Here is a 27,811-nt window from a genome sequence, read left to right as displayed (position 1 = left end):
GGGCCACATCCACAGTGTAGTGTATGAACCACCAACATGAATTGAACATAGAAGGTATTTAAAGGGCAGTGGTTGTAGAAAATAAAAATTTGTTTCCTTTAAAACATCAGAAATTGCAGTTTTTCGACACCGTATTTCCTGCACTATAAGGCGCATCGCAGTATAAGACGCACCTTCAACGAATGGCCTATTTTAAAACTTTCTCATAGGGGGAAACAGCAATATAAAGGAGCAGTAGTAGTAGTAGTAGTGGTTGCGTGATGCATCCACTAGATGGCGCATGCCATGAGTAACCAATATTGATCCATATACAGTGGGGCTAATAAGTATTTAGTCAATCACCAATTGTGCAAGTTCTCATACTTGAAAAGATTATAGAGGCCTGTAATTGTCAACATGGGTAAACCTCAACCATGAGAGACAGAATGTGGGGGAAAAAACCTGAAAATCACATTGTTTCATTTTTAAAGAATTTATTTCCCAATTAGAGTGGAAAATAAGTATTTGGTCACCTACAAACAAGATTTCTGGCTGTCAAAGAGGTCTAACTTCTTCTAACGAGGTCTAACGAGGCTCCACTCGTTACCTGTATTAATGCCACCTGTTTTAACTATCGGTATAAAAGACACCTGTCCACAACCTCAGTCAGTCACACTCCAAACTCCACTATGGCCAAGACCAAAGAGCTGTCGAAGGACACCAGAGACAAAATTGTAGACCTGCACCAGGCTGGGAAGACTCAATCTGCAATAGGTAAAATGTAAAGAAATCAACTGTGGGAGCAATTATTAGAAAGTGGAAGACATACAAGACCACTGATAATCTCCCTCGATCTGGGGCTCCATGCAAGATCTCACCCCTTGGTGTGAAAATGGTAACAAGAACGGTTAGCAAAAATCCCAGAACCACATGGGTGGAACCTAGTGAATGACCTACAGAGAGCTGGGACCACAGTAACAAAGGCTACTATCAGTAACACAATGCGCCGCCAGGGATTCCAATACTGCACTGCCAGACGTGTCCCCCTGCTGAAGAAAGTACACGTCCAGGCCCGTCAGCGGTTCGCTAGAGAGCATTTGGATGATCCAGAAGAGGACTGGGAGAATGTGTTATGGTCACATGAAACCAAAATGGAACTTTTTGGTAGAAACACAGGTTCTCATGTTTGGAGGAGAAAGAATACTGAATTGCATCTGAAGAACACCATACCCACTGTGACGCATGGGGGTGGAAACATCATGCTTTGGGGCTGTTTTTCTGCAAAGGGACCAGAACAACTGATCTGTGTAAAGGAAAGAATGAATGGGGACATGTATCGAGAGATTGAGTAAAAATCTCCTTCCATCAGCAAGGGCATTGAAGATGAGACGTGGCTGGGTCTTTCAGCATGACAATGATCCCAAACACACAGCCAGGGCAACAAAGGAGTGGCTTCGTAAGAAGCATTTCAATGTCCTGGAGTGGCCTAGCCAGTCTCCAGATCTCAACCACATAGAAAATCTGTGGAGGGAGTTGAAAGTTTGTTGCCCAACGACAGCCCCAAAACATCACTGCTCTAGAGGAGATCTGCATGGAGGAATGGGCCAAAATACCAGCAACAGTGTGTGAAAAGCTTGTGAAGAGTTACAGAAAACGTTTGGCCTCCTTTATCGCAAACAAAGGGTACATAACAAAGTATTGAGATGAACTTTTGGTATTGACCAAATACTTATTTTCCAGCATGATTTGCAAATAAATTCTTTTCAATTCTGTTTTTTTCCCCCCGTATTCTGTCTCTCATGGTTGAGGTTTACCCATGTTGGCAATTACAGGCCTCTCTAATATTTTCAAGTGGGAGAACTTGCACAATTAGTGGTTGACTAAATACTTATTTGCCCCACTGAACATATCCTCCCACCCTCAAAAAGCAACTTTTTAACAATCCAATCAAACCAAGAGTGATTTAAGAAAAAAAATGTAGGAATTAAAACCTTAAAACATACCAATTTAAAAACTATGATGGAATTTTTCCCTTTTTTTTTTTTTTTTTTTTTTTTTTAAAGTGCTTTAAATAGCGTCCCCCTGTACTACTGCATTCTTGAAATCTGTTGAGATTCCACTAGACGTGCCGATTACCGGTTTCAAGGTATACTGTGGTCTGAAAATGTTATTGTCTTAACACCGCAAAAAAATTCTGTCATACCGTCCCTACGGTATTAGCCATTTTTACATCCCAAAAATGCAGGGAGAAATCCCTCGCTTGCAGCTGCAAGGCTCAATCCTCCCCCACCGGTTGTTGCTCAGTGTCAGTGAGTCAGATATGCTACATAATGGCTGGAAGAGGTGAAACTCCTGAACTTTTTCCCCTCATCAAAGAAAATGAAATAGATGGTATGGGAATACTTCGGCCACAGAAAAGTTAGACGTCCGCAGCTTAGAGGAGGGCCAACCGAAATGTAAAATGTGTGCGGAGGGTGGCTGCTGAGGAGGAAATACCTCCAATATGATTTCGCATTTATACAAAATTAAAGGCTAGTAAACACTGTCAAGAACGTTTCCCTACTACGAGAGTTAACCAGCGTGTTTAGCGTGTCTAACGGTGGTAAAACGTGTTTTTTTCTCTCTGGCAACTGTGTTGTGCTTTCTACGGAAAATAATTCATTATTTTTTTTCTGATGGTAAAAATGTTGAGCCTTGGCTGTGGGTTTAGGCTCACCTTAAGGACTGAATTTATTTTAATTTTATTTAGAATATTTCAGTTATTTAATTTTCACTTATTATACTTATATTACAATTTGCTAATATGTTTTTTTAAATTCAATTTTTGAATGAAAATTCCATAATTATTAAATGGCATGTTTTCAGGTTCCAATTTCTATGAATAAACATTCATCACTCTTGATGTTATTGGATTGTTAACTTGTTTTGGGTCACTGTGTTGTAGTTGTAGTAGCTTTATGCATCCACCAGATAGAGCTACGCTAAAGGAATGTCATGTCATGATTAACTAATATTGAATATTGATCCGTATATAAGGCGAGTCAGATTAAAAGGCGCACTGTCGGCTTTTGAAAAAAATGGAAGGCTTTTAGGGGCGCCTTAAAACGCGGCAGATATGGTACTTTTAATTCATACTAAGGAAATTTATATGCAATCAAATATTCAAGAACTTAATGTAATCTGGACGCTACTGAAAATACATAAAAAACAATGCTCAAAATTAATTGCATTACCTTCAAAGTCTTCCAGTCAAATTTCGTATTTAAAACATTTTGAACTGGCACCCCCGAGTTTATGTCCATTAGTTTATGAAGTGCATGGATGCATTCTTCTGCCCTCTGTTGCACCTGGAAAAAATGATAGAAGATTTTGCTTCAAAACTGGACACATTCTCAATCTTTTTTTTTTTTTTTTTTTTAATGTAAAGACAACTTTGTATAATACTGTATATCAGAACTCTAAAGGTCTGAGATTTAGGATTGCCTGACATACCTTAAGTTATCTCCCGTTATAGTACTAGTAGTATAGTGAAACAATGCTACTCATACTTGCTGGTTTCTGAGGGGGAATTCTTTCTCCCCTTGTTGCAGTCTCCTGTAGTACATCCATTCCCTCACTAGGGTGTCTTTTAGTGAATTTTGTGAGGAATTCTTGTTGGCTGTGTCCAATTCACTCTTCAGTCGAAAATGATACGTGGCTGATGCAGACAGGTCTCTGCAAGAGTCAGAAGTGCATGTTTTAGGGCAAAATGCACTTTGATACTACATTTGAGAGTGTTCTGAGGTCTGAAATGTCCTAATTGAAACATAAAAGGCCCAACTTCATATTTCCAATTTTTATTAGCGAAATACACTTAAAACCGAAGTTGAACCATTCAAGAATGGTATAACTTGGGTCTTACGGGTAAGAGTTATTCTCAGTTTTACAGCACGCTCTCATGGTGTTGCAGATCTCAAACTTATCTCTGCTGACTTTGTTCTAAAGATGGTCAAGCACAGAGAACAAACATTCAAATTCATATTCACGCCAGTGAATAACTTAAAGGGATAGAAAACACCCTGAGAGTTTACATCCCAGCGGAAATAATCCTCTTTAATAAAGTGAACATACAGACTTTTGTTTTTATGATGAAAATGCAAAAAAATATATATATATGGCGGAAAACACAAACAAGACTGAAAAAGCAGTTTCTGCTCTTGCACCCTTCTTTAAAAGAAACTGCAGTATTTTAAGCCAAAACAACTGTTGTGTTTGACGGAGCAGTATGTCTATATGCTGCATTAGCAGATTCATGGCGCATTAAGCCCCCGAACTATTTTTAATTTGTCCATTTACCTTGAAAACCCCAGTTTACAGACGTCGCGCAACCGCTTTTGTTTCAACCCTGCCATAAAACGAAGGTTATTAATTACATTTATTATTCAAAATGTCGTTTTTAGCTTAGAATCTTTAATTGATGTCTCATATTTCGTTTTAAAAAGCAAAACGACTTTAAGAAATTATTCACATATTTTAAACTTTTAAACAAATGACGTCACAATGAACAAAATGGTGTCTGTAAAAAAGTCCGATATCTACCTCATAATTATCGCTTAATTGTATTTATTTATTTTTTTGTTACTGTCACATTTTCTCCGAGATGTTAGATGATAATCGATCAAAACAAAGAAAAATTGAAAAAAAAAAATGTTTAAAAGGGAATATATATGAAAAAGAAAATCTCGACCACTCCTTGACATCTGCGATTTCTGCATCGCGACCCTTGTTATATTACCATGTTTCACCCATAAAATCCCCCCAAAATCCAGCTGTAGTCCTTCACATCTGTGTCTTGACACACATGCTACATGGAGTTTTTGGATCAAAACAAGGTAAGTACGCGATAATATCTCGTTAAAGTCATGACGTCTGTAATTCTGCTATCGCATGCTCTCACCTCCAGATAGGGTTTTGCTGTTTAAAAAACATTTATTTTTAAAAATGCCCTCCTTTTCAAAACTTTTCTTCCCCCAGAAAATTGAGGTTTTAGGTTCCCAATGATGTATCACACATGCATATCGGACAATTTTGAAAGTTGGCCAATTGGGGGTCTCAGAGCGGAACTTCAAGTCTGAGTGTTTACCGTTATATATACAGTGCCTTGCAAAAGTATTCGGCCCCCTTGAACCTTGCAACCTTTCGCCACATTTCAGGCTTCAAACAAAGATATAAAATTTTAATTTTTTGTCAAGAATCAACAACAAGTGGGACACAATCGTGAAGTGGAACAAAATTTATTGGATAATTTAAACTTTTTTAACAAATAAAAAACTGAAAAGTGGGGCGTGCAATATTATTCGGCCCCCTTGCGTTAATACTTTGTAGCGCCACCTTTTGCTCCAATTACAGCTGCAAGTCGCTTGGGGTATGTTTCTATCAGTTTTGCACATCGAGAGACTGACATTCTTGCCCATTCTTCCTTGCAAAACAGCTCGAGCTCAGTGAGGTTGGATGGAGAGTGTTTGTGAACAGCAGTCTTCAGCTCTTTCCACAGATTCTCGATTGGATTCAGGTCTGGACTTTGACTTGGCCATTCTAACACCTGGATACGTTTATTTTTGAACCATTCCATTGTAGATTTGGCTTTATGTTTTGGAACATTGTCCCGTTGGAAGATAAATCTCCGTCCCAGTCTCAGGTCTTGTGCAGATACCAACAGGTTTTCTTCCAGAATGTTCCTGTATTTGGCTGCATCCATCTTCCCGTCAATTTTAACCATCTACCCTGTCCCTGCTGAAGAAAAGCAGGCCCAAACCATGATGCTGCCACCACCATGTTTGACAGTGGGGATGGTGTGTTCAGGGTGATGAGCTGTGTTGCTTTAACGCCAAACATATCGTTTTGCATTGTGGGCAAAAAGTTCAATTTTGGTTTCATCTGACCAGAGCACCTTCTTCCACATGTTTGGTGTGTCTCCCAGGTGGCTTGTGGCAAACTTTAAACGAGACTTTTTATGGATATCTTTGAGAAATGGCTTTCTTCTTGCCACTCTTCCATAAAGGCCAGATTTGTGCAGTGGACGACTGATTGTTGTCCTATGGACAGACTCTCCCACCTCAGCTGTAGATCTCTGCAGTTCATCCAGAGTGATCATGGGCCTCTTGGCTGCATCTCTGATCAGTTTTCTCCTTGTTTGAGAAGAAAGTTTGGAAGGACGGCCGGGTCTTGGTAGATTTGCAGTGGTCTGATACTCCTTCCATTTCAATATGATGGCTTGCACAGTGGTCCTTGAGATGTTTAAAGCTTGGGAAATCTTTTTGTATCCAAATCCGTTTTTAAACTTCTCCACAATAGTATCTCGGACCTGCCTGGTGTGTTCCTTGGTTTTCATAATGCTCTCTGCACTTTAAACAGAACCCTGAGACTATCACAGAGCAGGTGCATTTATACGGAGACTTGATTACACACAGGTGGATTCTATTTATCATCATCGGTCATTTAGGACAACATTGGATCATTCAGAGATCCTCACTGAACTTCTGGAGTGAGTTTGCTGCACTGAAAGTAAAGGGGCCGAATAATATTGCACGCCCCACTTTTCAGTTTTTTATTTGTTAAAAAAGTTTAAATTATCCAATAAATGTTGTTCCACTTCACGATTGTGTCCCACTTGTTGTTGATTCTTGACAAAAAAATTAAATTTCATATCTTTATGTTTGAAGCCTGAAATGTGGCGAAAGGTTGCAAGATTCAATACTTTTGCAAGGCACTGTATATTTCCCAGAAGTTGGCAAAATAGCCATTGTGAAACATTTTTAATTGCTAATAATATTTCAGCCAATCAATGCGAGTATCTTAAATTATCCCACCTGCTCGTCACACATTGGCTGCCCACTGTGTCACGCGTGGCTCTTGGAGAAATAAGTATTAATGGACCCAGGAAGAGAAGTGGGATTCGTCTGAGTCTCAGATGGAGAAAGACAGCGACAGATTAAACAGGTACAGAAACAATAAGGCGTGTGCCTATTTTCTTAACGACTTTTTACCTGTTTTGAGGTTGTTGTTGTTGTCTTTTCTTTTTAGCATTTATGTGTTCTAAGCACGTGGCGTGACTGATGCTCATAAAGTGTCTTTGTTAAAAATTTTCTCCATTACCAGAGGTCTAAGAAATGTGTGGTTTGCGTGCTTGCTTTGTGCATGTGTCTTACATGAAGGTCATTGTCTATTGCGTGAGTTTGTAATCATGTTAACATGCATATTTTTTGGAATGCAGAAGGAAGCTGTAACACATGGAGAAATGCACGAAGGAAAGTTGAAGGCGAGATTCAAAACTGTTTATCCAAGGTGATACATATAAAATTTGTTGTAGTTTTATGAATTTTGTGGTAACTGGTACTTCTGTATTAATTTCTACTGCAAATGTTCTGTAATCAGTTTCATAGTTCAAATAGTTCTAATTTTAGCCATATGTATCTTCAGTCCATGTAAAAAACAAAATATCTACATTGAGATATCAGTGTTGTCAAAGCCAACAAAGTACTGTTCGGAGAATGACTGGCTTCTTCAACTTTGGCAGAAAGCACTGTGCCAACGTTCAAGGCTGATAACCTTGGAATGAGGATAGACTGCATCTTTATCAAAGAGTTGCATGTTTAATGCGAGTGACTTCATATGCCCCATCAGGAGCATGAATGGTCACAATTCAAATGGTTAGACAATGACTTGTCGTCTTAGTGAGATACTTCCTGATGTACTGTGAATGAAGGTATTCCTGTTTCAAGGGGAACCAGTTTCGATATGTTCTCTCTTAACACCTTGCCTCGATTATATTGCTGCCAATCAAATTATGTTCATTAAGAAAATGTGTATTTGCCATTTTGTTCATGAGCACAAGCCAAATGAGTAACCCAGTGAAATTTTGTCAACTACATACAGACAGGATAACTAGGGCACATGCTCAGTATGCATGTGACAGAACAAGTGTGGGCTATGTCTGCAAATGTGCTCCTAAAAATAGGTTTTCTAAACAGTTATATTACACAACATTACGACAACAGTGGTCATATTGCTGATTTAGGTCATGTGTCTGAAGTTATTATGCACGTGGTTGGTCTATGAATGTCCTGTGTAGAGATCATATCATATTTGGGAGTAGACACCAGATCAACCTTCTACACAATATTTCAGAAGAAATAATGTGGAAGGCTTTTCTGGCTTTCTTTAACTGAACTAAGACGATTACACATATTCTGTACAATATACTGTATACGCCGCTGTGTTAATTTGTCGAGTTCAACACATGGCATGATTTGCACTCAAGTACAGTGATCCCTCGTTTTTCGCGGTTAATTGGGGACCAGAACCTGCCGCGATGAGAAAAAACGCAAAGTAGCGCCCCCCAGCCCCCCACTCAATGTTCAATGTATTTATTCAGAATTGGCACTGGAAAGAGATACACATAAGACATGTTTTTTCAACCCCCCCCCCAAGTATAATAATTAAAAACTATTCATTCATATATGGTGGAAAACACTCAGGTGATTTGAAGTTCCGCTCTGAGACCCCCAATTTGGCCAACTTTCAAAACTGTCCGATATGCATGTGATATAACAAGGGGCGCGATACAGAAATCACAGACATCAAGGAGTGGTAGAAATGTTCTTTTGCATAAATTTAAGCTTTTAAACTTTTTTTCCAATTTTTCTTTGTTTGAATCAATTATTTACCATCTAACATATCGGAGAAAATGCTACGGTAACAAAAAAAAATACAATTAAGCGATAGGTATGAGGTAGATATCCGTGACTTTTTTACAGACGCCATTTTTTTCATTGTGACATAATTTGTTTAAAAGTTTAAAGTTAAAATATGTGAGTGAACAATTTTTTTAAGTCGTTTTTTTCTTTTTTAATGAAATATGAGACATCAATTAATGATTCTAAGCTCAAAACGACAGACATTTTGAATAATAAATATAATTAATTACTTCGTTTTATGGCAGGGTTGAAACAAAAGCGGTTGTGCGACGTCTGTAAATGGGTTTTCTGGGTAAAACGGACAAATTAAAAATAGTTCGGGGGCTTAATGTGCCATGAATCTGCTATGGCAGCATATAGACATTGTTCTATCAAACACAACAGTTGTTTTGGCTTGAAATACAGCAGTTTCTTTTAAAGAGGTGTGCAAGAGCAGAAACTGCTTTTTCAGTCTTGTTTGTGTTTTCCGCCATATATATTTAAATGGTTTTTTAGCACTTCAAATGTAATATGTTTTAAACATGTTACTGTCCCTCCAATTATTTTTTAAACAAGGATAAAGTAGAAAAATGCTTTTCATTATTAAATGCTTCATTGATTGAGTCTACTCAAATCCGTTCAAGCTCCTCACTTACACACAATGAGTTGCCACAGCAGATGATTGACGCATGCGGTGCTTTGAAGTAAGCGCAAGATCAAACCTTAACAGTCTGTCAATCATTGTTAACTTTAATCAGCAACTGCAGTGCACTGCCTGACCAAGAAAAGCGTCAGGAAACACCAAAGATACATTATTGAATTTAAAAACTTTAATTCTGCCTTGATAACTTGCGGATCACAGTTGACCTCTGCCATAGTTGAACAATCCTTCTAATCCACTCTCAGTCCTGTAACTCTTTCACTGCCACTGACTGTTATAGACATTAATCCATTTTTATTTGCAAGGTTGTTTATCCATTAACAGTTTGTTGATTTAATTTCTCCTGGATTTCAAAATTATGTTTTTAAAGTGAATGATGACCAAATTGTTCAGGTATGCGAATTGACATTTAAAAACATTTGTTTCTTGAGTATATGTGCCCTCTACTGTCCGTCTTCCAGTTAAGGGATGACCTCACATCTTGCGCAAATTGAGCTAGGCTCCATCTTACTGTGTTAGCCTAAGTTAATGACTTGGGCTAGTTCCCACGGTGTCCTACAAACAGAACTCACAGCACTGTATATTTTGATGAATGCTGTTAGAGCAAGAATTACTTAGGCAATGTATGGTAAATACCTGTGGCATATCAGCATACGGAAAGGACAGTGTTTAGGTTCTTAAGGAACAAGTTAGTATTTTAATTTAAAAAAAAATCAAATGTTGTTTCATCTGATTTAACCACATGAAAATATTTGATTTAGTAAAAGTTTTAGAAACAATTTTTGTACAGTATCACAGTACTATATTAGTTTGTAGTACACACACACACATACAGTACCTGTGTTCCATAGAGGCTACGATGAATCCCTGAGATGCTAGTTCTGTACATATTGCTGAATACAAAGTCCTAAAGGGGAAAAAACAACACAGCTCAGTCGAATTCTAGAAAAAAATAAAAAATGAACATGGTTATTGCTGTGTACCTGAAGGCCCCCAAGCCATGCGAGAAGATAACAACTGGGCATTTTTTTGTTGAGTCAAATGGAGCATCTAAGTAGGCTGGGATCTTGAAGGACCCTAAAAAATTAAAAAGACAAATTAAAAAATAAAATATGTCAGATCATTGTACTTTTTTAAGTGCCTGTCTCATAATATTCTAAATAAGGAAACAAAAGTTAAACCTCAAAAGAGTGTACCACTGACTGTCCTGTGGGGTAAAAAATGTATACTGCAGTATTATAACAATTGTGTTGGCATCAATTAAATGGTTTTACAGTGTAGTGTACTTTAACAATTTTTGGTCCTCTCAAACTCAGCTCTCTCTTAGTATATAGTGTCATAATGTTATGACATCTGGGGGAAGAAATGTAACACTAGTTGTGACTAGGGATGTCCCAATCACATGAATTGCACCCGAGTCACCTGATTTTGAGAATCTGCCAATACCGAGTCCCGATCCGATACCGACAAAAAAAAAAAATGGGTGGGGGGGTTTATTCCAAGAAATGTTCCAACATGTTACAGTACTGTACTTTTTACAGTACTTCCTCCTCCACTTTTTCCAGGAGTGTTGCAGAGTAAACGCGCACGCCTATATATTTTTGTATCTTTTGGCAATGCCATTGTATTTCTGGATTATTTTGTTCCATTTTAGCCCTTAAAAAGTAAAAAAATAAATAAATTAGGCCTTAAGGATATTTAGAAAAAAAAAAGAAAATTAACATTGCGATATAAATTACCAAAGCTACACACTCACTTTTTGCATTGGTTGCACCGGTGCGCTTACTTTTTTTTTTAAGGTGCACCAACACAAAATGTAGGCACACCCACATGTTTCATAGCATCACCTTTAGCGTAAGGAACATTCATATAATTCATATGAGTAAGTCCACTCAAATTCACTTACGCTGCTGAGAACAGCCTCTAGACTAGTGGTTGTTAACCTGGGTTCGGTGAGTAAGTCTCAGGGGTTCGGCGAAGATAATTAAACGCAGAGCCATATTTTCGTACACTGATTAAATCTAGGCAAAGTGGCTTTTTAGACCAGGCTTCGGAGTGGTTTGCCCTCGATTTGCAGGCTTTATTCCATCTGTTTCAACTGCTCGCCCTCTATCTAATGGGAGGAGAAATCTGTTTGCTCAGTGGAAGATTGACAGGCACTTGGTATGAGGATGTATAACAGACAGACAGACATAATGAACTGTGTGGATAATAATAAAAAAAATAAAAAAAAAAAGGCATCATTTTACGCTGTGAAAATAGTATGTGATTCAAGGATGCGACAATAAAATGAGAACGTAAGGATGAAAAAAAAAAGGCAAAATTATTTGTAGTAAATTTGAAATCCGGGAGAAATTTGAACAGGAATTCACCAAGATGTTAGCTTGCTACGTTTTTTTTTTTTTTTTTTTTTTTTTTTAGGAAGGATGGCCTTATTATGAAATTCCGAAAGGTTCGGTGACTGCTCGTGTGAAACCTGTGGGGTTTGGTACATTTAGCAAGGTTAAGAACCACTGCTCTAGACTAAACGATGATTGACATATTTTTGCCTTTGATCGTAGCGCTACCGAGCCTTCACTTGCTAGATCAAAGCTACAAACCTGTCAATCATTGTTAACTTTAACTAGCAATCAGCTCGATTTTCGTTCAGGTGATCGGCTCGGGACAGCCCTTGTTATGACTCGTTCAAAAATTAGATCGGACCCCAGTCATGAATGTCAATAAAAGCTAGATGCCATGGAATGTGGGTTATATGCTAAAGGGGCTACTACATTCTTTCCCCTGTGAAAGCATGAGTTTTCGGATAGTTGAAACCCCTGCTCTGGATACTATGTCTAATCACAATAAGCTTTAAGGATTTTGGGGAACATAAAATCTTACTGTAATTTTTGGATTATAAACTGTTACTTTTTCCCTACGCTTTGAACCCTGCGGCTTATAGTCCAGTGCATCCTACAGTATATAGGGATTTTGCTGGGCGATTACTTAGTTTTCTATTGGTTTTTGTGCTACCAAAGGTTAAGAGAATTTTGTTGTCATGGGTTAAATTTGATTCTGCACAACTCCTGATCGTAAGGGAGGATATTTTTGCATTTTTCTTGTTAACTCATTGACTGCGCTTGACGTCCAATCTATTTGAAGTGGGAGGGTTGCTAGGGAACAAACATTCATTCACTGCCACCCATGGATTGGGCATCTAGTAGTCATAAAATCTTTTAAAGTATTTTAATTTTTCATGAGCCACAAGACTGGACGGCTAACATTGTCTAGTGCAGGGGATCAGCAACCCGTGGCTCTAGAGCTGCATGTGGCTCTTTAGCATTGCCCTAGAGGCTCCTTGAAGTGTTTTCAAAAATGTGTTTTAAAAAAACGCGAATGTCTATTTTAAAGCTCCGAAGCGAGGTCCCAGCTCACGCCGTAAGAAATACGGGATTTTCCCGGCCTCAATGAGCGATATTCACCTATTCAAAAACATGGATTCCAAATAATGACAGCATTTTTTGGGATTCCACAGATGTTGAAAGTTGGTGTGGAAATTTTCTTTTTTAAAATCGGCTTGAATCCAGTTTGTCAAGAATTTATTGAATTTAGTTTGTCATCAATTGAATTTAGTTTGTTAACAAGGGACCTCGCTTCGGAGCTGTAGCCTATAGTGGAGATCGCGAGTTTCCAGATGAGGCTAAGCCTACTCCATAATGAAATACTGTAATTGTTTGCTAGCTAGGGTTTGCTCCACTTTTAGCTTACATTTAATCAGTACAGCAGGCAAACCCTTAGCAAGCTCTTCATACTAAAACAGTTGTATACTGTATATTGTAATGTATACTGTAATATAGTTAAAACAACACATTTATTCTAAGTCATTCATTATGGTATTTGCTTTGAGAATATTTCTATTAAAAATATATTTAGATTGTAAAAGATGGCCTTCAGTACATTTCTTATAGATGATATCAGTCTATTCATTATTGCTATATACCCTGTATGTTTATATATTTTCATCTTAAATTAATGCAGAAAATGCACAAATTAGTGTGTAAAGATTCACAAGAATGCAGGAAATTACGTAGTTGATACTCTAAATGTGTGTCTGTGTCCCAGCACTGGTGGTAGGGCCCAAAATCCCTGGCAGCGACCCTGCTTGTCTATGACCAAATGCCGTTTTTGTGTCAAATTTGTGGGGTGCGGCTTATAGTCAGGTGTGGCTTGTAGTCTGAAAATTACGGTATTTATGACCAAATTTTTAAAAGAAAACACTAACAAGAAAATTAGGAGGATAATGGTGTACAGTATAGAGGTCCACATTTACGAGTATGCCAAATTGAATTACCAAAAAGGCAGTTGAAGATTCGTTCACTAAAAGTCCTGTTGATTTTCATAAAGTCTGCCAGCCCGTTAAAGTACTCTCTGCTCGGGATCCAGTCTGGCATCTCTTCGTTGGCCATCTTTTCGCAAGGATAGTAAAGGCGGAAAAAGCTGCCCTGTTGGAGACACAAATGTAGTCAACTGTCACTTAAAGCAATCACACTTGTTAGTACTCATCCTGAGCTTCACCTGTACTGTGTGATCCATCATAAAGTCAGTGCATCCTGCAGCATGTGGGCCCTTGGGTGAAGGGATGTGAAGGTTGTTACAGGACACGTTTCCCATAGCGGAGAAACTACACTTAACACCTCTAATCTGTGGACAAAAGGGGAACATAGGTTGTGTCAACTGTCAAATCTAAATTAAGAAAAAAGATGTACAGTTTTGAGCTGTAGCTACCATTACATACAGTAGAATCCACTTGATCGACTATTAGTGCCCATGGTGAGGCGCTTATGTAAACTCAGGGAATAACAATTTAATAATATTAAACAATCGATAATTATGTGTATGTTCCTGGGTTTAAGCTTAGTTTGATTAGATGTTAGTGAAGGGAAAAGGCAAAGAGAACAACGATCTTAAAACAAAAACTACTGCTTACCTGGGTAGGTGGATACTGCTCGAAGTCTAGCACCGGGCAAAGTTTCCGCAACGCATTGCGAAACATTCAAGTGACTCACTTTCTCTAACTCCAACAAAAATGTCAAATTGGTAGGGGTTTTTCAGGTTCGAAAGGTGACACTTCCAGTTACCTAGCATCGCAGTCCTTCCTACAAAGTTAGGAACTCAACGTTTTGGAACTAATATCGGCCGTACAGCGGAGTATCGTTATAAATATGGCATACGTTTCGAATTCTACGCGGCACGCCCACTACAGTTTCGGGCATTTAGCATGACTTTCAGTGTTTCCTTGTACGCTTTAGTTTGTCCGAGTACGTAAACGGTTATGCCAACGTCACGTAACCATGAGCCACCGGAAATCTATTTTGTTATATGAACATGCACTCGACAGATAGCGCTGTAGGTTTATAGCGTTTGTGTAACGGTAAACCTACCGAATAAGCCAGCGAAGAAGAAAATGATAGGATGAAACATTAGCAATACAAGTTTCACTCTGACGTTCTTTTTGGATACATTTGTAAAAGAAAAATGAAATTGGTAAGTGCGTGTTATCTGTGCTTATTCGATGACTTGACGACTCGAGATTGTGGAATATCATCTCAGTTGTTATGTTGGCAATTGGCATTCTCGTCTGTCATGGAGTCAACGTGTTAGCATTCACATATGTTTTGATCCATTGTTGATGTTTAATGTCTATTTTCATTGTTTTGTTTTTTTTTTGACAACTGATGATATGTTTCTACTGGTTGCTCTCCGTTAGTACTGCCTATCTGGCCATCCCACATTACCTTGCAATGTCCTCAAATTTAAATCGACCACTATCATGCTGGATTGTGGACTGGACACGACTTCTGTCCTTAACTTCTTACCCCTTCCTCTCGTGCACAGGTAAGTGATGATGTCAGGCTATAATGTCATTGTTGATTATATTGTCCACTGAGTTTCATACGATCGTTCTACACTCCTTTTAAATCACGGATAGATAGATATGTAGTTCTCAAAAGATAAAGGTTAGTACGAGTTATCATAATTTTTGTCCCCAAACCAACCTAGGCTGGGGCTAAGATCTGTATCTCCACATGGCAAAGACCAGAAGTAATTTCTCCTGAAATTGCAGTTTCTAATTTGATATTAAACCCTTCTTAATGTTTTAATTATTTTAACTAGTTGGTCGCCATTGTTGTTGACATCGCAGGGCGGTGACGTCCAGGGCTGTCAACAGTCTTGCAAGGGCCCGGGGACAAGAGACCACTATAGGTCCACCCCACCCCTGCCACCGACTTGTCACGACAACATACGCAGTACTTTTAACGCTTTCCAAGCAATGACAGTGTAAAATTTCAAATTATTTAATTTGAGATGGACAGTTAAATTTAACAGACCGCAATGTGATGTGACACAATGTAAACAAACAATTTCCATTTATTGTCACATATAGGCTCCAATACAATACAACTGAGAGTGCTATGCCTGCATGCTAAGCAACAAAACAGTATAACTTTATATCCTGTGTCTTCCCACCCACACCCCTGGGGTTATCAAAGCCTCAGTGATTCGCCTAGATTTCCCCCTTTTAAAGACTTCATCATTTTTTCTTGTTTACCCATGTGTTCTTCATCTCTTTTCCTTTTTTTTCTTTTCTGCGCACCCGATTTATGACGACTTGCCATGTTCCCGCTTCAGGGCATGTACGTAGTGTAGCCTTGAGTGCACCAGAGTGCGGTCAAACCATTCTCTGCTAAGATGGAGGTTGTGAGGTGTTGTGCTCAAAAAGGAAAAATATATGTTTGAAATATTTAATATGCTAAGGTTTTTTTCAAGTACATATTGAGTAGAACATAATGTTTAATTAGACAATGATTTAAATAAAAAAGAAATAAAAAAAGAAAGTAAAATAATTTAAGCGTCATTCAGTGGCCCCTATGGTCCAGAGGCCCAGGACAGCATATCCCATTTGACCCTCTTCCCCCGTCAACGGGCTTGGCGACGTCACATGGGTACAATGCCGGACTTCACAGTGTCACTCTTTAACGGCATAAACATGTCATCGGGTCTGCCCTTCCAATTTAAACATTAATGAGAAGGGCAGCAAAAGCAAAATGAACAGGAAAGACTGGATGAGATGAGTAGCAGGCAGTGACGTCACATGGGTACCCTGCCGTACTTCCACAGTGTAACTCTTTAACAAAATAAGGTAGTGATTTAAATACACCACAAGGTGTCAATGGAAAGTTTGAAATTGATTAGGAGCTCCAGCCAATCAGTGCGTTTTGTCCTTTCACCGACGCCATAGTTGCCTTTTTACGGTAGGTCCGTTTTGCCTTGTGTTAATTTTGTATGTTGTCTTCACAACATAGACTCCTGATAATGGCTCCATCATTATAGTTTGTATATTGTGACTGAATATTGCCATCCAGTGTATTTGTTGAGCTAAACGAGTTGTCACAATGTTTAGAGTTTGACCAAAGTCTGAGTAAGTTGTATGTGTATTTTGCATATGGCGGAAAACACAGACAAGACTGAAAAAGCAGTTTCTGCTCTTGCACTCCTCTTTAAAAGAAACTGCTGTATTTTAAGCCAAAACAACTGTTGTGTTTGATAGAACAATATGTCTATATGCTGCCATAGCAGATTCATGGCACATTAAGCCCCCGAACTATTTTTAATGTGTCCGTTTTACCCTGAAAACCCCCGTTTACAGACGTCGCGCAACCACTTTTGTTTCAACCCAGCCATAAAATGAAGGTACTTATATTTATTATTCAAAATGTCTGTCATTTTTAGCTTAGAATCATTAATTGATGTCTAATATTTCGTTTAAAAAAAAAAAAAAAAAAAAAAAAAAGAACGACTTTAAAAAATTATTCACTCGCATATTTTAAACTTTTAAACAAATGAGGTCACAATGAAAAAAATGGTGTCTGTAAAAAAGTTACGGAAATCTACCTCATAACTATCGCTTAATTACATTTTTTTGTTACTGTCACATTTTCTTCGATATGTTAGATGGTATTCAATCCAGAAAAAAAAAAAAAACCTTTAAAAGTGTAAATATATAAAAAAGAAAATCTTGACTCCTCGATGTCTGTGATTTCTGCATCGCAACCCTTGTTATATTACCATGTTTCACCCATAAAATCCCAAAAAAATCTAGCTGTGGCCATTCACAGCTGTGTCTTGACACTCAGTGATACGTGCAACATGGATTTTTTTTTGATAGAAACAATGTTAGACTGTGATAATATCTCATTAAAGTCATGGCGTCTGTAATTCTGCTCTCGTGGGCTCTCACCTCCAGATAGGGTTTTGCTGTTTAAAAAAAAAAATGTTAACAAATTTTATCAAAACGAAAACATTAAGAGGGGTTTTAATATCAAGTTATAACTAACATTTATCTTTTAAGAACTACATGTCTTTCTATCCTTGGTACCCTTTAAGGTCATGCATACACTAGATATATTTTTTCTTTTCCAGCTCAAGACTCTCAAAGCTACCTGGTTGGAGTGCTAAAGATGGAACGTTAAACTTGGAAAAGGTACAAGATGCTTATTTTGGTGGATTTTTTTTTTGTGTGTGTGTAGGTGACTGTCAATTGTGAAATAGTTCTTGTACTCATTAATATTTCCAGGAGCTGAAAGAATGTGCAGGCAGAGTATTTGTGGACTCACAGCCAGAGTTCTGTCTCCCTGAGGTAACGTTCCGGAACTGCATGTAAATTTTAAGTTTATTTCTTTATAAAAAATACAATGTACATTTACGACAGCGGGAACTGCTGGATCTTTCAACCATCGATGTCATCCTAATCTCCAACTACCACTGTATGATGGCCCTGCCCTACATCACAGAAAACACAGGCTTCACTGGCACAGTGTACGCCACAGAGCCCACTCTGCAGATTGGAAGGTATAGAGATTGGGATTTTTTCAATTTTAGCAAATCGAAATTTAATTGGAGTATTTGTACAAGTGTGAAAAATGTGCCTCAGGTTAACCCTGTGAAATTCCTTTGTGGTTGTCTGGACGTAAAAATAATTTCTTGTTTTCCGGTTAAGGCTGCTGATGGAGGAACTAGTGAATTTCATGGAGAGAGTTCCCAAGGCTCAGACTGCCACCATCTGGAAGAAGAATGAAATACAAAGGTATCCAAACTGGTTGAGACAACATACTGAAGATGGATGGGTGGATACTGTGGATAGAAAAGCTTTATGGGTTGGACAAAATATTGGAAACACCTAACCTTTTGGCATCATAATCATTGAACATAATTGTTTAAGAATGGCTTGAGGAATTTGAGTGTCTCGTAGGGCCGACACAATCCCCAGACCTCAACATTATTGAACATTTATGGTCAGTTTTAGAGATTCAATTAAGATGTCGATTTCCACCGCCACAGTCTCTAAAAGAGTTAAGGGTATGCTAACTGAAGAATGGCTTAAAATTCCTTTTGAAACAATTCACAAGTTATATGAATCAATCCCTCAGACAATTGAGGCTGCAATTGCCGCAAAAGGCGGACCTACACCGTATTAAATTAATTTTTGGTGATTTTTAAGGTGTTTCCATTATTTTGTCCAACCCCTGTATAAGCACAGCTGCCTATGTGACGGTCTTCCACTGTGCTGCTTCTTGTGTGTCATGTTTCTAATTCTAATCAATCAGGAGGGACACCCTTGAACCTATTGACAAGTAGTACAAAAATGGATTACTTTGGACTTCCTTCTTACCTGATTTTTTTTTTTTTTTTTTTCAATTATAAAAAATAATTTATTATAACAAACAAAACTAAGTGTGGCGTATTAATTTAGCTGAATATGGATGCATGTTGAAATTTGATTCATTTTTTTATTCACAAGGTTGCTTCCTGGACCACTGAAGGATGCAGTTGATGTTTGGACTTGGAAAAGATGTTATGGTATGCAAGAGGTCAACTCTGCCCTCAGCAAAGTGCAGCTTGTGGGTTATTCACAGAAAGTGGTAAGACGTTTTCCTCATTTTCGTGTGTTTTTCATGAATGCAAAACCCTGCGATATATTTTTACAATGATTTAATGATGGTAGAAAGACGTGGATAGTCTGTACACACACTTGGTGATTGGACTCTATAAAATCAAGTCATTAATGATTTGACAAATAGATATATTGAAAAAAACAAAAACAACATTTATGAATGTCAGTAGGGCTGTCCCAAACGACAATTTTTCTCTCGATTAGTCAGCAGACTTTTTTAATGATTAGTTGACTGATCTACGGTAATATATAACTAACCTAGCAATTTAGTTTTTGTTGACACTTATTAATTTACAAAAACATTTTGGAACATTTAAATTCTTTACAAAAGTACAAATAAACATGTAAGTAGCAATAATAAATCACAAATAAACAATGAGGTCAAATGCTGATGGCATTAACTAGTCCAAAAGAATGGAATGTAAACAGACTCAGAACACTGACTTCGCCTTTCCAACATGATTAAAAAAAAGACAATGAGATACCATTAATATTATAGTATACTACTATATATAATAATTATAATAATTATGACTATATAATTATTCATTGCCAATTAGATTTTTCATAAAGGTTGTCATTTTAAAGCTTTACATAGAGTAGAATCTGAATCCTGAAGTATGTGAGATTAACTCCAGAAATCGTTATTTACAGTACATGTTGAACACATGTGCTTTTATTTTGAAATGTTCACCGGAAGTGTGCTCGCTAAACCGCTAACCGTAAGCTTTACACTCCGCAAAAAAGTAAACTTCTCTTCTAGTCATTGCATGTTGTGTCAATAATACATTTTTTTTTTTTCGTTTGCAAATGCTGTTAACCAGGGATTTTTCATATTTGAAGTGTCACCTTTTAACTGCAAGTTTGCGTTTTGGAGAAGACTGCCAATATTTATTATTATTATTAATATTTTCTAAAGTGGTTAGTACGTAGTCCTTTTTCCCCATTAGCCCAAATGTAGCAATGCTAACGTTTTACATTGTTTAATATAGATGTGTTTCCTGAACTTTAATTCTATGCCGTTTTGATGACCAATAAACATCTGTGAAAGGAACTGGAGTCTCCTATGCCATCAACAGGCGCGTGTACACGCACGCACAAATGTATGCACGCATGCACGCGGCGATAAAACGCAGTCGTGAAAATTACCGCCCTCATTTTTATTTACCGTGCGATGTATGGACTTATTGCATATCGCGACAGGCTTAGCAACTTGAATAAAAAATATCGTGAGTTATTTATATGGACTTACAATCTGCCAGCTTGTTGTCTCTTGTCGTCTTCCAAAATTACAACTGGGTAACGAGTCACTAACGACGCTTTACATGTTCATTCATGGCCGCCGTGCTGGCGTGATATGCAAGCTTGGTATTGAAGAGATAGTGCTAATGTGGCTAATGTGTTGTAAATATCCCATTATACAATGTGGGCACCCGCGGCTGATACACGAAGTACAGTTTTCTTGTATAAAATTTGGTGGGTGTGGCATAGAGTCAGGTGACCCTTATAGTACGAAAATTAGTCTTTTTTTTTTTCTAGAAGTTGAGGCAGTATGGTAAACTAAATGAACAGTCAATTTTTCACAGACATACACATCTTCTGGAAATGACAAAAATTGCTAAAGCAATGTTTTTATTTTCCCGTTTCTTTTTCTGTAGGAGTTGTTTGGAGCTGTACAAATCTCTCCATTAAGCTCCGGCTACTCATTAGGTAGCTCCAACTGGATCATCCAGTCTCATCATGAGAAAGTTTCCTATGTTTCAGGGTCATCACTCCTCACCACCCATCCACAGGTATTGAATGTCTCAGAGTGGTCAAAAGTTATACAGGGTTAATTTTTCACTTCAAGTTTCACATTTGAAGTTTTCTGTTTTTTCCAGCCTATGGATCAAAGCTCTCTGAAGAACAGTGATGTTCTCATCCTCACAGGCCTCACCCAGATGCCTACTGCCAACCCAGATGGCATGCTGGGAGAATTCTGTAGCAATCTAGGTAGGCTAAAATGTGGAGACTGGCTACGTAATGAGCGTAAGCAACCAATGATGTATCTTGTAAATGTTCGTCACATGTCTCTTGTAGCTATGACAATTCGTGCTGGAGGCAACGTGCTTGTCCCATGCTACTCTTCCGGTGTGATTTATGACCTACTGGAATGTCTATACCAGTTCATTGATAGTGCCAACCTGGGTACTACCCCCTTCTACTTCATCTCCCCTGTGGCCAACAGTTCCTTGGAGTTCTCACAGATCTTTGCTGAATGGTGAGGAGGTGGTTATTCTGTTGATACATTTACTGGACGTCAAATAAGCTCACTTTCATTGTAATTATAATTTAAGGCTCTGTCACAACAAGCAGTCAAAGGTGTATCTTCCAGAACCTCCATTCCCCCATGCAGAGGTATGGTTCATGCAACACAATAATGTATGTTCTGTAGAAAGGGGACACTTTTAGATACCTTTTTGAGAGGAACAATAAAGATCTTGCCAAGATGTTCACTTTTCCAAAACACCAGTCAAATATCTACTCTGAACAGGCACAAAATTACCATACCGTAGACCAGGCGTGTCCAAACCGGTCCCCAAGGGCAGCTGCGGGTCCCGGCTTTTGTTCCTACCGATCGAGCACAGACCATTTAACCAGTGAGGCTTCTGCTAAAACAAGCAGCACCTGACGACAGTCAACTGATTACGCTTGTATGACAAAAGATTGGTGCAAAGATGTTGTCCTGTATTGTTGGAAAGAAATCCAGCACCCACTGTGGCTCGATCTGGAATAGTTTGGGGACCCCTGCATTAGACCATAAATAAAATGCATCTGTTTTATTTTGTTACCGTTGAGTTAAACCTTCACAGCTCGTAAAAATGATGACAATTTAAGAAATTTTAAAAAAAGAAGTGAAATTAACGATTTAAGTTTTTAAACATTCTTTTGTAAGGTTTCAAGCTTTTTTCACCACTTTAAATTGGTGAAATGTGACCATACGTTTATATGTAAGGGATGTCCTGATCTGATCACGTGATCGGAAATCGTGCCGATTGTGCCATTTTTCGAAGGATCGGAATTAGGTGAAAAGGATAGGGTTTTTAATTTAAAAAATATGTGTTTTTCTGCTTCATGATCGTAAAGCCTCTCACCCTACCTCCTTCTAAGCAGCGCAGCTTGTGTTTGGTACTTAAAGTTAATGATGGTTGACAGGTTTGTAGCTTTGCTCTTGCCAGAGAAGCTTTGTAGCGCTACGATCAAAGGCACAGATATGTCAATCATTGTTCAACTTGCATAAGTCTGCTGTGGCAACTCATTGTGTAAGTGAGAGGCTGTTCTCAGCAGCATGAGCGTCAAACCATGAGTGGATTTGAGTGGACTCACTCGATGAATATTTTATAAAGACAAGCATTTTTCTATGTTATTTTTGTTTAAAAATATTTCACATTATGAACGTTACAACAGTAACATGATTGGAACTATTGTCAGCAGGGCCGAGAATGAAAAGTGGTATTTGGTATGTGGCAAAATGGATTTTGGTATATGGCATTATGATTTGGTATGTGGCATTTTTTTGGGGTGTGTGGCCAAATGGATTTTGATATATGGCATTTTTATTTGATATGTGGCAAAATTGATTTCGGTATATAGCATTTTTTTATATACCATTTTTTTGGTATATGGCATATTTTGCGAGCCATGCACGTCTCTGCCATTGACAGCGATGCACGTCCCAAAAAATTGCTATACACATAAAAAAGCCATATACCAAAAAGCCAAAAATCCAAAATCCATTTTACCACATACCTAAAAATAAATGCCACATACCAAAATCCATTTAGCCAGATACCAATAAAAAAATGCCACATACCAAATAAAAATGCCATATTCCAAAAGCCATTTTGCCACATACCAAACAAACAAATGCCACATGTCAAAAGCCATTTTGACATATACCAACCAAATACCACTTTTCGTTCTCGCTCTCTCTCACTTTTGTTAAAAAAAAGAATATAAATATACCCAAACTTTTTTGTCGGTAGCGGATCGGGACTCTGCAGAGTCTCAAAATCAGTTGAAACGGACTCGGGTGCAAAAATATGTGATTGGGACATCCCATATATATTTATTTATAATCTTTGATCTCATTTTATCAGGTTTGCTGGATAACTTAAATTGAAAAAATGCCAAATGTCCTTTTCCAGCTATTTCAGTTATCCCTTTCTGCTTTACTTATGTAGCTGAATGACTTGAATTGTAATATTTGATATTTACATTTAAACTCAAGCAAGTTCTTTACCAGTATATTAAGACCTCACATGGCAACGGGCGAGTGGATGCTTAGGAAACATACATAATAAGACGTGGTGCAATGTTACACAGTGACCGATTTGAAATCTGCTCGTTTGCAGAGCGGTTTGACTTATAAAAGCGATTGCAATCAAATATCAAGTGACAAACATCAATTAGGTCTCAAAAGCATTTTGACTTATGTTATGTATGAACCAATCAACAAAAACAATTAAAATGACAGACTCATGTGGGGATTGACCATGAGTCAAAATGGACAAAACTGGTCTCTAACAGTTGGTTGTTGGCTGATGTGTACGTCCTGCTCTATTGTTTCAGTTGATCCAAAGCAATAAGCTGAAGCACTACCCCAGCATTCACGGTGACTTCAGCAGTGACTTCCGCCAACCGTGTGTGGTGTTCACAGGCCACCCCTCACTACGTTTTGGGGACGTCGTCCACTTCATGGAGCTGTGGGGCAAATCCAGCCTGAACACCATCATCTTCACTGGTCCGAAACTAGTTAAAGCTTGAAAATACAAAAGCCATTAGTGTAAGCAGAAAAAAGTCATTCAAATTTTCATTCTTTTGTGCTGACAGAACCAGACTTCTCCTACTTGGATGCTTTGGCTCCCTATCAGCCGCTGGCCATGAAGTGTGTTTACTGTCCTATTGACACACGTCTTAACTTCCACCAAGTGTCAAAGCTGCTCAAGGAGGTCCAGGTAACATAATGCAAATTGTAAACAGACTTTGCTAGTACTGCACTATTTAAAAATAAATAAATAAAGATTTACTGAAAATGACAATTTTGTTTTAAGATGCTTTCAACAGAAGTTTAGTTCAGCAATGTTTAAAAAAAAAAAAAAAAAAAAAATTCTTACAGTTCAGAGTGATATAAAAATGACACATTGCAGTTCAAACATAACTTGCAGCAATATGTGTAGTATTTACAGTGCAAATCAACTGGTAATGTGGATATGTTATTTCAAATGTATGGACACGTGCAAATAATGCTATACACAATATTTTACAAACGTATGGGTAAAGTGGCTGACAGTCAAACGGACATTTGACGGTTCAGTTGTGTCTTTTTATTGATCGAAAATGTATTCCTACACTCTATATGGAAACTATATCTTGAAATGAAAGACAAGAACCTGCTTATCTTCATGAGGTTTGTGGGGTGCTGGAGCCTATCCTGGCTAATTATGGGCAGGAAGCACTATAAATTCAATATAGCCGGTAGTACATTTAACACTGGACTGCAATTGCTGTTGAAAATACAGGTTGGATAATGTTTTCTTGACCCAAGAGCCCAAACATGACTCCCTCCAAATTTTGTATGCAGGAAAAATCCTTTCTTCTTTACTGGCCTGCTGGTTAATAACTATACATCCCAATCTCCCCGCAGCCTGTCCATGTGGTATGTCCCGAGCAGTACACCCAGCCTCCAATGACCCAGTCTCATCGCTCTGACCTGATGTTGGAGCTGCAGCCTCCTCCCATGCCATACAGACGGTGCTCCGTGCTCAGCCTTCCCTTCAGAAGACGTTTCGAGCGTGTCTATATTATGCCTGAGGTGAGCAAGGCTACTTCTCCAACTGAACCTTTTATTCAGGTGTAGAATGTGATTACAAATTTCTTAGTCATTACCTTTTAGTTCTGGTAAAAGTCAACATACCATTATAGATTCACTGTATTAAAAGTCCTGTCAATATACAAGTGGGAAGTTTTAATATTTTAACATCATGTCAGCTGGCCAACTCCCTGGTGCCTTCTGAGGTCAAACCTGGCATCTCCGTGGCGACTGTCTCCGCCATTTTGCAATCCAAAGACAACAAGCACACACTGTCGGTGAGTATACTACTAAATTTGATGTTCTAGCAATGCTATGATGTCCAAATACTAATATGTTGACCATTTTATGTTGTTTAGTTAGAAAAACTAATAAAGCCATATTTAATAAAATATGTAAGCACAAGGGCATAGGGACTGTAGGGGCATAACACTCCCAACTTTTCAGGATGCTCAAATTGTCCCCACCAACTTTTAAGCAACCTTATTTGCATTATATAATGACTTCAGTTATATAGGTAATTTAGATTGTCTTCCCATGTTGTAAGGATAGAATTGACCCGACTATTAAGTGAATTACTTTAATTATGTTTGGACTTACACTGACCCCTTTTCACTTGCTGAATGTGCTAGTCCAAAAAACACAAATACAACATGCTGCCCCCTTCGAAAATGAGGAATATTAGAAGTTTTTTTCTGCTAGCACCAGCTACTGTAAGTAATGTAAAAAGACTGTTGATGTTTTTGTTGAGCTGGAGACCACCACTATATTGCTGCTGCAAGTCCGACCAGCAACAGGGTTAGCATAACATTAATCTGTCTGAATTTCCTGAACTCAAGTAGGAAGCTGCTTTGAGACAAATATCCTCCTGTATGTGTTTTCTACTGTTAGCGTTAATTAAACTGTGAGAAATGTAGTGAACTGAGGTTTACCCCCTTCTCCTATATTTTCATTTTTATTTTATTTATGTGGTCTTAGCAGACTAAAGAAGCTTTCATGTTTTTTGTTAAGTTTGGCTGTGCTTGTGGACAAAAGCAGTAATGTTTTTACCTGATGGAAGGCCCCATTTTTATTTTTGTTATACGCTAAGATGTTTTTTCAGTTACCAGTATGTTTACTTTATTTATTTAGACAATGTTGAGTGGTCATAAGACAAATGTTTTTTGGTTTTTTTTGCATTCCTGGATAGTTCAGAGATTATTAACAGGCTTGTATTTATTGTGTATGTTAATGAAATTTATGTTCAAATATTGATATTAATATTTAAATTTGCTCATAAAATCCAGACATTTATTCTGGAAGTTTTCAAAATGTTTTAGTAGTTTTTGAAAACAAAGGTTTGAATCGAACGGTGTATCACCTGAACCAACACATACTGTATGCACTGCAAAAAACACACCGCCTTAAAACTTGTTAAATTCCTTTGTTTTCAGTGTAAATCTAGAAATAAGTGACATGATCTGCCAGTGCTTCAAGTAAATTTTGTCAGATCTCTTGAAATAAAAAAATGGCTAGCTGAAAATAAGTTTGACTTATTTTAAGCAAAAAGTTAGTATATTTAATCTAAAAAAAAAAAAAAAAAGGTTGTTTGTCTGAAATGTTCTTAATTCAAGATAGATATTGTTCAAAACACTATTTGAAAGCATTTTTTTTTCTGGATTTTGGTGAAAAATGACAACTTTTTAGATGTATGGGCTTAATAAGAACAAATAATATTATTTACTTAAGTGTAATAATCTGATGTATTGATCTGTTTAACACTCAAAACAAGATGGACAAAAATTATTCGACTACTTTTAAGAAAAATGATCAGATTGCCGTAACATAATAAATTTTCATTGTGTAAAAGTAAATACATTTATTTTGCATTGATCATTTAGCCTATAAATGAATTAGATTTATATTCGTGAGAAATGTAGCCCTGACCCCCGTTCACCCAATGTTTGGTCTTATGTCCCGTCCCCAGTAAAAAGTGTATATGCAGGTTTTGCTGTTATATTGTCCCTACCAATTTTGAGACCAAACCTACGCCCTTGTGTGAGCATTATGTTTAAGGGGAATATTTTCCTCATTTGTACTACCAGTCTGTTCCCAAGCCTCCTCCAGCCCCTCCGACCAAGAAAAGAAAACGAGTGATGGAGGAGCCCCCAGCAGGTCAAGCGCCCAAACCCCTGCTCAGTGGAGCCGTACCCCTAGAAGCTTTTCTTATCACTCTACAGAAGGTCAGATTTTAATTTTTGATTTACCTTATTTGCCGTAGGAATGCTAGAGTTTAATGGTGTTACTCTATGTACAGATATAAAATGATTTGGGCACTTGTAATTTACAGCATGGAATCACAGAAGTAAAAGTGGAGGAGACTGCAGACGGACACATCCTACACCTGCAAGCGGAGGACACGCTAATTCAGCTGGAGGAGGACGGCACACATATCGTGTGTGACAACAATGAGCCACTGCGCACGACATTGCGAGATCTGGTGCTGCGCTTTTTGCAGAAAATCTGAACTGTTGCTCTTTGATGTGACACTGGAAATTTGCAGTAAAAGAAAGACCATTTTGTAAAATAGTATTTTGTATTAAAGGTAGCTTTTTTTATAAGCTTGTGTTCTGTTA

At 37.9% G+C, this 27,811-nt stretch overlaps 2 protein-coding genes across 3 annotated transcripts in view; one reads left to right on the top strand and one right to left on the bottom strand.

Moving 5' to 3' along the window:
• pla2g7 (phospholipase A2, group VII (platelet-activating factor acetylhydrolase, plasma)) overlaps positions 1 to 14,708 on the bottom strand; it is a 19,317-nt gene extending 4,609 nt beyond the window's left edge. The window contains exons 1-8 of one of the 2 annotated variants that reach the window (XM_057822231.1): positions 14,321 to 14,708; positions 13,909 to 14,034; positions 13,685 to 13,835; positions 10,338 to 10,431; positions 10,193 to 10,261; positions 6,828 to 6,923; positions 3,528 to 3,693; positions 3,213 to 3,326 (exon numbers count right to left, since the gene is read on the bottom strand). In XM_057822231.1, coding sequence (XP_057678214.1) covers positions 3,213 to 3,326; positions 3,528 to 3,693; positions 6,828 to 6,923; positions 10,193 to 10,261; positions 10,338 to 10,431; positions 13,685 to 13,835; positions 13,909 to 14,034; positions 14,321 to 14,386 — 882 coding nt within the window. In that variant the 5' untranslated portion in view covers positions 14,387 to 14,708. The remainder of the gene's footprint in view (positions 1 to 3,212; positions 3,327 to 3,527; positions 3,694 to 6,827; positions 6,924 to 10,192; positions 10,262 to 10,337; positions 10,432 to 13,684; positions 13,836 to 13,908; positions 14,035 to 14,320) is intronic. The other variant, XM_057822232.1, reaches the window with a different exon arrangement.
• ints9 (integrator complex subunit 9) lies at positions 14,639 to 27,796 on the top strand. The gene is made up of 17 exons (XM_057822230.1): positions 14,639 to 14,877; positions 15,101 to 15,228; positions 17,815 to 17,875; positions 17,969 to 18,031; positions 18,104 to 18,243; positions 18,392 to 18,478; positions 19,193 to 19,313; positions 21,004 to 21,138; positions 21,226 to 21,337; positions 21,425 to 21,605; positions 21,682 to 21,742; positions 23,957 to 24,128; positions 24,218 to 24,342; positions 25,032 to 25,199; positions 25,376 to 25,474; positions 27,281 to 27,418; positions 27,526 to 27,796. Exons 1-17 carry the CDS (start codon positions 14,869 to 14,871, stop codon positions 27,700 to 27,702), a joined length of 1,977 nt encoding a protein of 658 aa, XP_057678213.1. The 5' UTR covers positions 14,639 to 14,868; the 3' UTR covers positions 27,703 to 27,796.
• The last annotated feature ends 15 nt before the right edge of the window (positions 27,797 to 27,811 follow it).

This window comes from Corythoichthys intestinalis, chromosome 19 (genome assembly GCF_030265065.1).
Source record: "Corythoichthys intestinalis isolate RoL2023-P3 chromosome 19, ASM3026506v1, whole genome shotgun sequence".
NCBI lineage: Eukaryota > Metazoa > Chordata > Actinopteri > Syngnathiformes > Syngnathidae > Corythoichthys > Corythoichthys intestinalis.
This window is presented reverse-complemented; position numbering and strand designations above follow the sequence as displayed.